Here is a 13,341-nt window from a genome sequence, read left to right on the forward strand (position 1 = left end):
TGAGGTTAGCGCGAGGATCCGTTATTTTATTTAGGAAAAAACACCTCGAGTCTCTGTACAAGTGAACGAGTGATTTTGAGGCAGTGGTGCGCACGCAGCCAAATTACGTCATCCCTGTTTACAAACTCTAAAGGGGTCTATACAGTATACTACAAAGCTGATTAAGGAGTAAACCAGGTTAAGTTAAAGAAAATGAGGACTCCAGGCTCTTCTATTAGATGATTTACCTCTTAACTTACTCCTGAAGCAGCTTTGTTGTACAGACCCCTGACTGTCATGTTCACAGTAGCCTACAGGGGGCTCTCTGGTTAACATGTCCACAGTAGCCTACAGGGGGCTCTCTGCCTGTCATGTCCACAGTAGCCTACAGGGGGCTCTCTGCCTGTCATGTTCACAGTAGCCTACAGGGGGCTCTCTGCCTGTCATGTTCACAGTAGCCTACAGGGGGCTCTCTGCCTGTCATGTTCACACTAGCCTACAGGGGGCTCTCTGCCTGTCATGTCCACAGTAGCCTACAGGGGGCTCTCTGCCTGTCATGTCCACAGTAGCCTGTGGTCCCCGTGGGCATGCAAGCCCAAATGTGGGGGGCTTAGCGCGCTCAAACTGAATTTTTGACTCTGTCATAGAACCACTGTATGCTGAAGTTGGACATTTATTTGCATGCATAGTTATCTTCAACACACCGCGCTCTTCCGTCTTGTTGGTGCGTCTCAGAAATAATGAAGTAGAAATGGATCACACTCAATTTTTTCTACTTTCCTGTTCTTTTCTTTTTATTTAATCATTGCACGGACTGACACCCCCCCTCCCCCTCAACTCCCCCATGCACATTTCTATTACTTAATATTTTCTAAACTCCTTGATACAATACTGATCACATATTGACAAGACAATAATAAAAGTAATTTGATACAGAAAATGGTTAGCTGTGGTAGTATCGTGACCTGATTTCTACTAAAACATCTATCACCCATAGTATGCACTTCAATGATGTGCAGCTTTACGCACGCACGCACCACCCCAACCACAACCCTACTTAAAAAAGGTTGGGAAGCAGTGCGTTAGGCTACCACATCCTGTGGGGCTGCCTTCCACAGAAGGACATTATTTTCCACTAGACCTTTCATGATATACAATTTGACATTTGTCTGAATTTAGAAAATATATGTAGTATAGAGAGGTCATGAGTTGCCAATGCTGATTACGGTACAGCCCCCAATACCAATACCAATCATATAGGCGTGCACAGATAGGGACAACCAGAGCCATACAGAGGGGAGAGTTACGCAATTGGAGGACCAGGAATTAAATGGCAGCTCCGCCTTTCAGCGAGATAAGGGTGTTCCTAAAGCGGCTGTCTTTCCATAGACTCAACATAGAACCACCACATTAACAGCCAAAAATAAGGACTAACGAACTATACTGCGGGGTAATCACCACAAATATGTAAACCAACAACAGTCTCGGTGCTGATAATCACAACAGTTTACCATCTGTGATGTTTATCTGAAGTTATTACTATGAACAGCAAGTCTTGTCATATTCCCTGCATTGCATTTGCTATGTGCTACGCCCACTGCTAGGAACTAACATTCGCAACGCTGAGCAGTACTGACAAGCTAAAACAGCTAATTTTGCTAAAGAGGAAGTCGGCCTAAGCACACGGCGAAGATTGCCCGACTCTCCCCTCTGTATGGCTCTGGGGACAACCAGGGCTGGACTGGCCATCTGGCATAGCGGGCATTTCCTGGTGGTCACCCTAGCAGCACGTACCACCAGCAAGCAGCACGCAACCCTGCTCCTCCCACCCCCCAACACCAGTCTGCAGTTTGTCTCACCTCTACCCTTTGACCTGTCCAGCATGGGAGTTCCTACTAGGTGCTCTCCCCACCCCCGAACACCACAGCAGTCATGGCACCTCATCTATTTTTTTTTTTTTTTTTTTTAAATCTACGAACATGAGTGTACACTGAGCCGAGCAACGTTTGTCGACTACATCCTGTACTGTGAGGCTGCCTCTTTCCGCAGAAGCTGAGCTGGTCTGGCCATCTGGCATAGTGGGCATTTCCCGGTCAGTGGGCCCCGCACCCTCGTGGGTCCCTATTTTCAGAAATATATATATATATTTTTTTTCTAAAAATAGGGCCCCGCGAGGGTGCGAGGCCCACCGTTGAGTCAGTTCTGTGCTGCTAATCATGAGGGGGGGGCTTTAAGCCAAAAGTGCCCGGGCCCTATTTCTCCCCCAGCCCAGCCGTGCCTGTGAGGCTGCCTTCCACAGAAGGATGTTATTTTCCACTAGACTGAGGCCTACGTACAACACAGAGTAGCTGTTGTTTCAAGTGTTATTAGCCTGTGTGCAGCATAGGGTTGCCACATTTCAGTGGTAAAAAAACCTGGACACATTGATGCGCGAGCATGAATCATTAATGATGTGTTTATTTCAATGGGGTAATATTAAGCTGTGCATTGTAGAAAATGGGGACAGTCCAGGAATTTAACCGGACAGACCATAAAAACTGGGACAATACAGGAAAAACCTGGACGTGTGGCAACACTAACACCTTTCAGATGACTTGGCCTGGCCAAATCTGTCAGCGCCCCTGGGCTAACTGCCGGGCCCGTTCCCTTTGTCACATCTATGTATTGGTCCTATTATTTTCCTCTGTGTGTGTACTAATTTATATTGGTTGCCCAATCATGTTATCTTTTCACATCCACAAGTTAGTTTGGGCTGGGGGACAGAAAGGATCACCCCTAATAATGTTCAAGTAAAGGTTAAAATGTCTGTGCACAAACACAAGTAGAAGATTCATCAAAGTAAGTAGGCCAATTGAAAATGTAATTATAACAGGCTATAAAAAGGTGCTGTCTTTCAAAGACACACCTATAGGCCTACTTCTGTGCTTAAAGACTGCCATATCATGGGACTACTGTACGCGTATGATACCGACATGGCATGCATACCATTCGAAAGATCTCACCATGAGCCTTCCATTCGTATAGCAATCACCTGTATGCTGTACAATTGCAGAGAAAACCAATTGGCAAATCGGTCAATTTTTCCATTTTATGATGAGGACTTAATTGTGCAGCTACTGTTTGTTGACATTAATATTGACGCACAAACGTGATATACATACCGTTGGGAAGGGAAGAAACAGACCTTTGCCATGGTACCACACACTCACACATACACGAAAGTGATGTCAATACAAACGTGTGAGCAAAACAGAGATTTTTTAAAAATCCCTGAAAGATAAGAACCTCGCCGTGACATCATGGCTGGCTACGGTCATGTCTACTGAGGACGATAATCTAGCACAGACAAACTCAACTGGCGGACTCGTGTTTGGATGCAGACCCAAACGCAATGTCATCCGGAACACAAAATCCTTCTGTACATAGTACATGTATTCAAATTATTATCATTTTATTTTCATTAGGGTTGCCAACCCTTTCCTTAAAATACGGAATCATCTGGGACGTATTTAGAAATTAAAGTATGGGTTCCCCCACACCCCCGCTGAAATGAAGTGTCCCGTATTATTTTTCTTCACAATTGCCAACCATAATATTAATTGTGTATCAAGCGAGATTTCGCTGTCATGCTATCATGCTATGCTATTTTTTGTGTGAAACTCATACCGAGGCACAGCAAATCAATACCCAGGCACGTGCCCTTTTAATATAGGTCTGGCGTCGCCCCTGTTTTACACTTCATTAGCTACAGTAGTTTAACATAAAAAAATGTCACTAAGAAATATATAAGTAATGATTAAATAGCTAAGATACCCCATAGGTTCATGAAAGATGCTCTTTATTGGATGTATCAAAACGAGATAAAAATGCGAAGAACAATGTCTATACAAAAAGGCAATAATAGTGGATAAACATACAAAAGCAAAATAAAAACAATGTAACAATGTAGGCATAAAAAGAATACATACCACACACCAAACACATGTAGACACTGTAAAATAAGTAACGTAGGTCCAAAAGTCACATTATAATTATATGACAGAACAGTGTAATAAATGACCTGGGTCATGATTCCATCGACTTCTCTATAGGAAACCAGAAAGCTCAACAGCAGTGAAAGCTCAACGGTATAACTGGGCGTAGAGAGACAGCCAGGGCTGCACAGGAATGGGGTGAGACAGTATTCTGCATAATATAAGGATGGGGTGACACAGTATTCTGCACAATACAGGGATGGGGTGAGACAGTATTCTGCACAATACAGGGAAGGGATGAGACAGTATTCTGCACAATACAGGGATGGGGTGAGACAGTATTCTGCACACCACCACCATTGCACAATACAGGAAAAGGGTGAGACAGTACTCTGCAGACATCAGAACTCTGAGCTCATCTCCTTGACCGCATATCCTGTTTCTGTGTGTTAGCGTATGGAAGTCCCCAGCCCCTAACCCTCCATGCAGAGTTCAGGTTGTGACATGGATGGAACATCGACAGGCTGTGTCGTTGCAACAGAGCATGTGGTGCATAGCCCCATGAGTAATTGTGACAATAAAATAGTACAGTATTACACAGTAAAACACAAAATCATGTGTAGGCCTAGCACAAAATGCAATTGTACAAATACAACTGTAGATTCAATTAAACAATTCAGAATTATCAGAACAATTCAGAGCTCATGTATAAAACATTAATTTGATTAATGAAAGAGTAAATTGCCGGCCCTCCTGGTTGAAGAAGTGTTTTTTTTTTTTTTTTTTTTTTTTTAATCTCCGTGCTCTCCTCTCCTCACCATTAAATCAATGCATGAAGCATCACTGGTAATGCAGTGACCAGCGCCCAAACAGCGCAGCTCTGGGAGCCAGTCTTGGCCAGTGTGGCTGTGTTCAGCTGAGGGGTTTCATCAACAGTGCCCTCCGTAGTCCATAGTCTGGGATGGCGGGTGGCTCCGTAGGTGGCGGTGGACAGTGGCTGTGGGGTAGTAACTTCTAGATTCCACTTGACTACAATGGGGTTGCTTAAGGACCCATGTGCCACCTTACATTGATAGGCATCAGCTTGTGACTTGCTCGCAGTCACACTCACCCTGACCTGGTATGTTCCGTCCCCATTGGGCAGGACATCATTCAAGTGGCCATCGCACTCAGGCCAGTCGTCCTTCAGAATGGAAATCTTGATGTCCTTTGGATAGAAGCTGGTGGCCATACAGGTTAACTTGTATCTATCTGAAGAAGGCCTACTATGTTTAATCAAGAGGTGAGGAATTGGTGGATGATCCGTAAGCCGTTTCTGGAATTCTTGGTCCCCGTACGTCAAGAATTTATCCATCCACTCCACACACTCCTTCTCCAGGTAGCCCTTGGTGTACTGGTTGAGGATCGGCACGTCATCCCACTTCCGTTTTGTTAGTAGAGCAGCATTGACAGGTGCCACCCACTGCATTGAGTCGTCATCAAACGAGAGAAAGTCCAAGCCATCATAGGCATACTCATCAACACCTTTCACAAACTGAAGAGAAGCGCCTGGCTCTCCGACAGCCTCACAGCCATGTATCCACATTAGAGTGTGGAGATCAGATGTGTTGTGTCCCATGCGCTCCATCAGAATGTTGATATTGACCTTAAACCACTGCTCCTTACTCACGCGAGACTGAGTCCCTTTCTCCCAGTAGTCAGCTGGCAGCTTGGCTTTCATCCAGTCCTGTTGAGGGACTTTGACCTTGTCCACGCTGTTGTAGTAATCGATCTTTACTCCGTCCAGTAGTCCCATGGCAGTAAACTCAAAGATGCCAGGAGCAGAGACTGGCTTTGACAGGGCCGTGTAGACGTAGTACAGAGAGTTACGCTCTCTGGCACTCTCCTGAGCACAGCACCTAGTCAGGATCAAAACACATACGGAATAAAAATAAAATGTTCGCAAATCCATTTTGCTTGACTGTTTGCTGTTTCCTTCAGTCTGCGTTCGTGGATGCAACAAAGTGCTCCAACTCTGCCTGCAACGTGTTTACTCTGAGGTGAGAGAGGTGCTGAGAGAGGGGTATTTCTGGCTTGAAAACCACTTCCTTTCTGAACATGTACCGTAGCAGCAGTAGGTGTCAGTTATTTTTAGCCAGTCAAAAGGATTTTTTTTTAAACCAAACACCAATGATTGGATGAAGCAAAAACCAATGAATATAGTACAGTAGAATACGTTTATTAATCTCAGGGGTCTGACAGCTTACATAAATAGGCAAATGCAAAACAAATGCAAAACATACACAAATACCTAATACACATTATTGCCACATTGCAGTAAACATATAGCACACACTTGTACAGCACTCAGCCTTACATCAGTTCATTTATGTACATACACACAGACACTGTCTTTCGCGCGCACGCACGCAGGCACGCACACACATACACACACACAAACACACAAGGTAAGGTCCACCCTCAATGGTCAGACAGGACTGCAGATTAACCTTCAGTATATCTTCACTACATGGACTAACCCCAGCATTGCACATCTGTTACATAATCTGCTACCCAAACATTTTAACATTTTTAATCAATGAAAGTGTACACATGTTTAAAACAGGATGAGCTTCAAATTCCGTTGTCATTATACCGTATGTTGTCGGCTGCATAATAATGTAAGCCTACTCTGCCCTACAAAGCAAAAAGGCGGTAATTGCAAAGAGCTCCAAAAGTGCAGGCGGCGTTAAGTTGTAGCAATGAAAGAAATAGGTCGGTATTTTGCAATTGTGGCCTTAATTATGGTGTATCTTACACTTTGCTACATACCTGTGGCACTTTTCTTCGATTTGAAGCTTTTCGTGAGATATTAGGTTTTTTCGAGTTCCACAACCCGCCATACAACGGGAGTCAACGGGGCACAGACAAAAACCCGTCGCAGACGCATAATCAATATTTTCTTAACATGTCCATTGTGATTCAACTCCCTTGCCGTCCCATTTCAGGGTTTAAATCTCCCGGGCTCTTTGTTTATCTATTTTTTAAGATAACCACCGGCGTGACGTCATCGCAATGCGCCTCCATTTTCAAGCTTCAGCCAATCGGATTGCATCGCTACCAGTCTGCATCTCAGTGGTTTTAGTTACCTAGCTTAGCTCATTCGCCAGTCAACATAGTGATTGCAAGACATAGTTCTTGGTTGAACTTGATCTCTCTTTTTTCCAATAGCAGTAGAATTCTACAATGGTTCAAACGTGCGCATATCCTGGATGCAAAAACAAAATGACACGCTGGACTAACTTCAGCTTTCACCGGCTTCCTTTTCATAATGTTGACGTTATGAAACTGTGGCTTGTCGCGCTGAAAAGGGACCCAGACACTGGAGTGGAGGAGTTACGGCGATTGGATTATCGTGTATGTGGCTCTCCTTTTGCCCAAGAGGACTTTTTTCCTACTGTACAAAGGAGAAGAAAGCAGGCCAGACGACTCAGCGTCTGAAACTGAAGAAAAATGCCGTGCCAGTTGCTGCAGGAGAGTGCAGTGAGACAACCAAGGTAAGGAATTGTCTTTCACAAGTTTCGAATAGCTAATCTGTGGGTTAGCATTTGATTTAGTCTCAAGCTAAACCTTGAAAACGGTTGAAAGTGGATTTGAAAAACCAAGGAACGTTTCAAATGACAGTTCAAGTGCAACTACCAGGTGTAAACAGAATAGCGCGGTGTAACAGAGCGCTTTGGTTACAACGCAGGGACAATAACGAGACTATGTCAACAGTGGACATGAATGTAAAAATGTCGATGTTTTCACAGTCAGCAGCTCTTCTGCTACCAGTTAGGGTATTCAAGGGTATCAACATTTTGACAAAGGATAAAAGGAAACCGATGAAGTGCTCAAGCACAACAAATCTGCTCATGAAGGGATTTCGATGTGATCTATAGCTCTGTAGGAGAGGGAGTAACGTAGTCTAAAATAGTATTCCATCACTTTGTAAGAAAATCAGTCACGATAAACCCTACACCAAACCATAAAGAAGGTGTAGTTATATTATGGAATATACTTCACTTTTAGTAAGAGATGATATGTGCAATAAGTAAGGGTTAACGTTCGGCGAGAAGGTCGCTACCGTGGAATAGCAGCACGACAGAGAGAATCTTTAGACCCCGACGCGGAGCGGAGGGGTCTTGTTCTCTCTGAAGTGCTGCTATTCCACAAAGCGACCGACTCGCCGAAAGTTAACCCGCTTGTTATATGGATATACTTAAATGACTCACACATGGCGGGGACATTTCTTTAGGCCTATTTAATGTTAAGATTGTTGCTGCGCAAAACAAAACAGTGCCGTTGTGGAACACCGCTAGGCAACAGCTATGTAGCCAGGACAACAGGTGTTGTCTATCACAGCAGCTGATTAGAGTCTTGTTGAAAAGTCGCTTTAGCAGTGAAAAGTCTTGTTGCCATTGACAGCGGTCTGTTATAGACCAACCCGTCCGTTATCGAAAAATAACAGACGTGCGAACGTTGGGGAGCCCCGTTAAAATGAATGGAGCATTCGACCAATGACGTCACAACCATATAATAAATAGGCAATAAGTTACATCGAGTTATTCAGTTATCTAGCCTGCCATGAAATGGGACATTTCCCAAATAGACCGTTTATGGCTGATCATACTAATGTATTCATGCACTTATTTATTTAGTTTTTTTTAGCAAAGTGCCTCTCCAGGGGACCATTCCATCAACGGCGGTAAACCCAAATCCGAGCTCAAGTCGGTAAACTACGCTATTTTTAGACAGAGATCCGTTCCATCAGCCTTGCTAACCTGAAACTCAGCTGAGTTGCAACGGTAATTTATGCTCCAACATTAACCTGGTAGCTCCCAGGTTTAACACCAAGCTAAATTAATCAGTGTTACACAAAACATGAACCTGTAGGAAACAGCTGTCACAACGGGTACGTTCCGCTTGATTCCCGCCATCATTTTACGAGATCAAAGCGAACCAGTCACGCTATTTTAATAGTGTTGATAATGCCAGTAAAAACTACAATAGTTACCATTGCCTTTCATTTCGCGGGATTTCTGATAATCAGCACATTTTAAAAAACATAGTGTTGATTTACTAAGATGATATTGGACAATTCCTTCCATGACAATGAAGACGTGAATGGCCCAGTGGGCAGGTGCGCTGCGTAATAAGTGGTCGTCCTGGGTTCAAGTCTTGCATGGCGACATGTTAGAAATGAAAACTTTATAACATACTTTTGCCTATTCTCTCCTTTGATGTCGCTTTGTGGCTGGCTTCATTTTCTGTCAAGTAATAGGTCTACCAGACCTTTAGGCTATTTTCAGCATAGGCAATTTAAAAAAACGTCTTCACAACCACCTTGCAGATGCCTACGCTTGGAGTTTGCATTGCAATGATTCAATTATCTCTGCCTAACATTTTACCTAGTCTATGCCTTTTATCATAAAAAAAATTCTTCTGAAAGATAAAAGTAAAACACCTTAGATGATGCAAGCATTTTACTTTTGCGCATTGAAATGATGGCAGTCGAGGTTCGGACGAGACTCTCCATATGATGATTGAGATATGATCTGTCATTACGCATGGCGGGGATTGAACGCTGGTCTCTCAATCAAAGTGCGGTTGCGTTACCGCTCACCTACAGATGGTCACCTAATATCTTCGATAAAGACTCGATTTGACAAGGCATGCCCGAGTCTACAACATGATCGCATTTTCGACAATCGTCGATATGGACTTCCCATGTACAACGTACACGAGCGCAACGCCAGCTTTGATGAGCGCGGCTGAAATGAAAGTAGCCAAGACGCAGCTGATCCACAGTGGTGGAACGGCGTCTGCCTCAAGTTTAAGCTGCTGTTAGTTGAAACTCCGTTTTTGCGCGTAAGCGCGGCTGAATTCAGTGCCAATGATGGAATGGTACCCAGGTGCAGCCCAGTTACCAGAGGACTTTCAGGAACCTCTTCAGTCGACTCCTCTGACCACTCCTCTGAAAGAAAATCCCACAGCATCAGGGCCTGTGTCCTCTGAATTGACCCTGCTACTCACCAGCCCTCCCCATATGGTACATTGCATGAGCTTTAGGTCATATGTACAAATTGGGAAATTGACCGTTTATGGCTGATCATACTAATGTATTCATGCACTTCTTTATTTATTTTTTAGCAAAGTGCCAGAATCCTCCCTTTTTGTACTGATTTGTGTGAGTGTGGATGTGAGCGTCAGTGTGTGTGTGTGCATTGTTGTGGGAAATATTTTAAGTGTCCGGATTTTTATATTTATATGTGAAATTGTCAATAAAAAGAGATTATTTTATTACAGAATCCACGTTTCCTCATTAATGCAACAGAACTAGTGTGGGGGTCAAATCTAAGGTTTTCATACAGTCCCTGGGCTGTAGTTCCCATTCTTATCCCAGGGTGGCGTAGTCTTGGTTGAAGTAAGAAAAACTGTGAAATTTGGAGTTTAGAACTCTCCTGTCCTTACCACTTGGTTACACATGGTTCACAATCACTCTCTGGGACTTTACACTACTTCTATGACCATGCATAGCCCCCAAGTACTTTCTAGGACTGAGTGTCAGGCGGATATCATACAGAACTGGTCCTCCTCCTGTTCATGTTCAGACCGGCTCTAGGTTACAGGTCTTATGTGTTCAACTTGTGTGGCTGCCTGCTCATCGGAGGTGTTCGTGTGTGATCATATGCCGGCTCATATATACAACTTGTTTTTCTTTTCTTAGCTTCATATTACAAACATTTTGCCAATTATACTCACTACTACTATTAATCCATACATGGGCCCACTCAACCCTTTTCCTTTTTTTCTTTTCTTGATTGAGGCCTATCATGGCTCCTTTGTCCATGTTCAGTTGGGTTTTTATTTTATTTTGCTCTCATTCCCATTGCTAATAGGAACTGTATTATTAACACTACATAATGCTTCATAGCATTTCAGTTATGTTCACAGTGCTCTCAAAGATAGGTTTTTCTTTGAGTATGACTATTGTCAGTTTGGGCTACAGCACTGACAGGGTGTTTCCCCTGTCAGCAGAGGGGTGCATTTTGACCCCTCTATTTTTAGTTTGTGTTTTTGACTTGATGGTATTTTTCTCAGTTTTCATTACATTTTTGAATATTCTGTTTCCTCTTACCCTCCCCTTCTCTCTGGATTAATTCATTCTGTCAGGTACATGATACATCTACCCGTCCTTCTCATACTCATAACATAATGAATAGCACAAGCAGCAAGACAGTTCAGTTACTTTCTTGAGTTGGAATGTGAAGGGACTCAATTCCCCAGTTAAACGTAATAAAGTTTTCAGCCATATCCAACAACTTAAAGCAGACATAATATTCTTGCAGGAGACACATCTTGTTGTTGCTGACCACCATCGTTTACGTAGGAGCTGGATAGGCCAACAATTTCACTCCAAGTTTCAGAGTAAGGCCAGGGGTGTCTCAACACTTATACGTAACACGGTCCAATTTACACCATCTAGTATACTTGAGGACCCATATGAGAGGTATGTCATTGTATCCGGTCTCCTGTATGCCACTAAAGTCACTCTAGCGAATATTTATGCACCTAACTGGGATGACCATAATTTTATTTCTAAAATCATTTCTCTTCTTCCTGACCTTAATACACATCATTTAATTCTTGGAGGTGACTTCAATTGCGTTTTACACGCTCTGGACCGCTTCTCCACTAAACCAGCACCTACTTCACTTACAGCTAAGGCCCTTCAAGGCTTATTAGATGACTACTCCATTTCTGATCCATGGTGTTTCTCTTTCCCCACGGCACGAGAATACGCTTTCTTCTCCCATGTCCATCGCTCCTATTCCAGGATTGACTACTTTTTCATAGACCAAAAACTTTTATCCAATATCAAGTCCTGCTCATACAAGAGCATTGTTATTTCAGATCATGCCCCACTTCTCCTAACTCTACTCATATCAGGTAAACCCCCCACCCAGAAAACCTGGCGAATGAACCCCCTCATGCTATCAGACCACAACTTTGTCATCAATCTCACTGCTGCTATCGACGTGTTCCTACAACCCTATCCATCATCTGGGAAGCATTGAAGGCATTCTATGTGGTCATATGATTTCTTACTCATCATTCATTAGTAAGCAACGTAAATCTTGTTTACTGGAATTATCTAAGAACATTCTAAATATAGATATGCAATATGCAGTCTCTCCCAAACCAGAGCTTTATGGGCAGAGGATTACACTCCAGACCGAATTCAACTTACTATCCACCAATCAGGCTGTCCAGATGTTACGGAAAACACAGCAATCATACTTTGAATTTGGGGACAAGCCTAGTAAACTCCTGGCTCTGCAATTAAGACAGCGTTACTCTTAAAACCTAATCACCAAAATCAAATGCCCTGACTTAGGTATTATGCCCTGACTTAGGTATTATCACTGACATGTCTAACATCAATAACTGCTTTGAAAACTTCTATAAGGAGCTATATCGCTGTGAATCAACTACAGATCAGGTGAGGATTGATGCATTCCTTAATGCTCTCCCCACTCCCTCAATAGACAAAGACACCAAATCACAGCTAGATCAGCCTGTTACTGTAGATGAAATAGCCCAAGCAATTAAGTCTATGCAAAGTGGTAAGACTCCTGGGCCAGATGGGTTCCCCATTGAGTTTTATAAAACATTTTTGGACCTTCTGAAAAAAACCTATGCTTAACATGTTCAATGACACCCTCAAAACCGGCCTGCTCCCACAATCTCTCCGGCAAGCATCAATCTCTCTGATTTTAAAGAAAGACAAAGACCCTCTTGAGTGTAGCAGTTATAGACCTATAAGCCTCTGTCCAGCTGATGCCAAAGTTTTAGCAAAGGTCTTGGCCAGGAGATTAGAGTCAGTCTTGCCACAATTAATCCATGGTGACCAAACAGGCTTCATAAAAAACAGAATGTCCTTTTTTAACATCAGACAAGTCCTAAATACTGTTTACACCAACTCCGTTCATGGGTCCAGTGAGCTTCTTGCCCTATTAGATGCAGAGAAAGCATTTGACCGAGTGGCGTGGGACTTCCTGTTTGCCACCTTGCGTAGATTTGGTCTTGGAGAAGGATTTATTGCCTGGGTAAAACTCCTCTACTCATCTCCCCTGGCGTCGGTGCGTACAAACGACATGCACTCCCCATACTTTGAACTTCATCGTGGGACTAGGCTGGACTGCCCTCTTTCCCCACTCCTCTTTGCTCTTTCCATTGAGCCTTTGGCTATAGCTATACGTACAGACAGTAGAATTCATGGTATTATGAGAGGAGGGATAGAGCAAAGAATTTCTCTATTTGCAGACGATATAATACTTTACCTCTCCAACCCAACCATCTCACT

At 43.3% G+C, this 13,341-nt stretch overlaps 1 protein-coding gene across 1 annotated transcript; it reads right to left on the reverse strand.

The window, feature by feature from the left end:
* Positions 1-4,773: 4,773 nt before the first annotated feature.
* On the reverse strand, positions 4,774-6,052 carry LOC134464741 (class I histocompatibility antigen, F10 alpha chain-like). Its single transcript, XM_063218094.1, has 2 exons — positions 5,967-6,052; positions 4,774-5,851 (listed from the first exon to the last, which is right to left on the reverse strand). Exons 1-2 carry the CDS (start codon positions 6,050-6,052, stop codon positions 4,774-4,776), a joined length of 1,164 nt encoding a protein of 387 aa, XP_063074164.1.
* Between the last annotated feature and the right edge of the window lie 7,289 nt (positions 6,053-13,341).

Source organism: Engraulis encrasicolus, chromosome 2 (assembly GCF_034702125.1).
Source record: "Engraulis encrasicolus isolate BLACKSEA-1 chromosome 2, IST_EnEncr_1.0, whole genome shotgun sequence".
In the NCBI taxonomy this organism is placed as follows: Eukaryota; Metazoa; Chordata; class Actinopteri; order Clupeiformes; family Engraulidae; genus Engraulis; species Engraulis encrasicolus.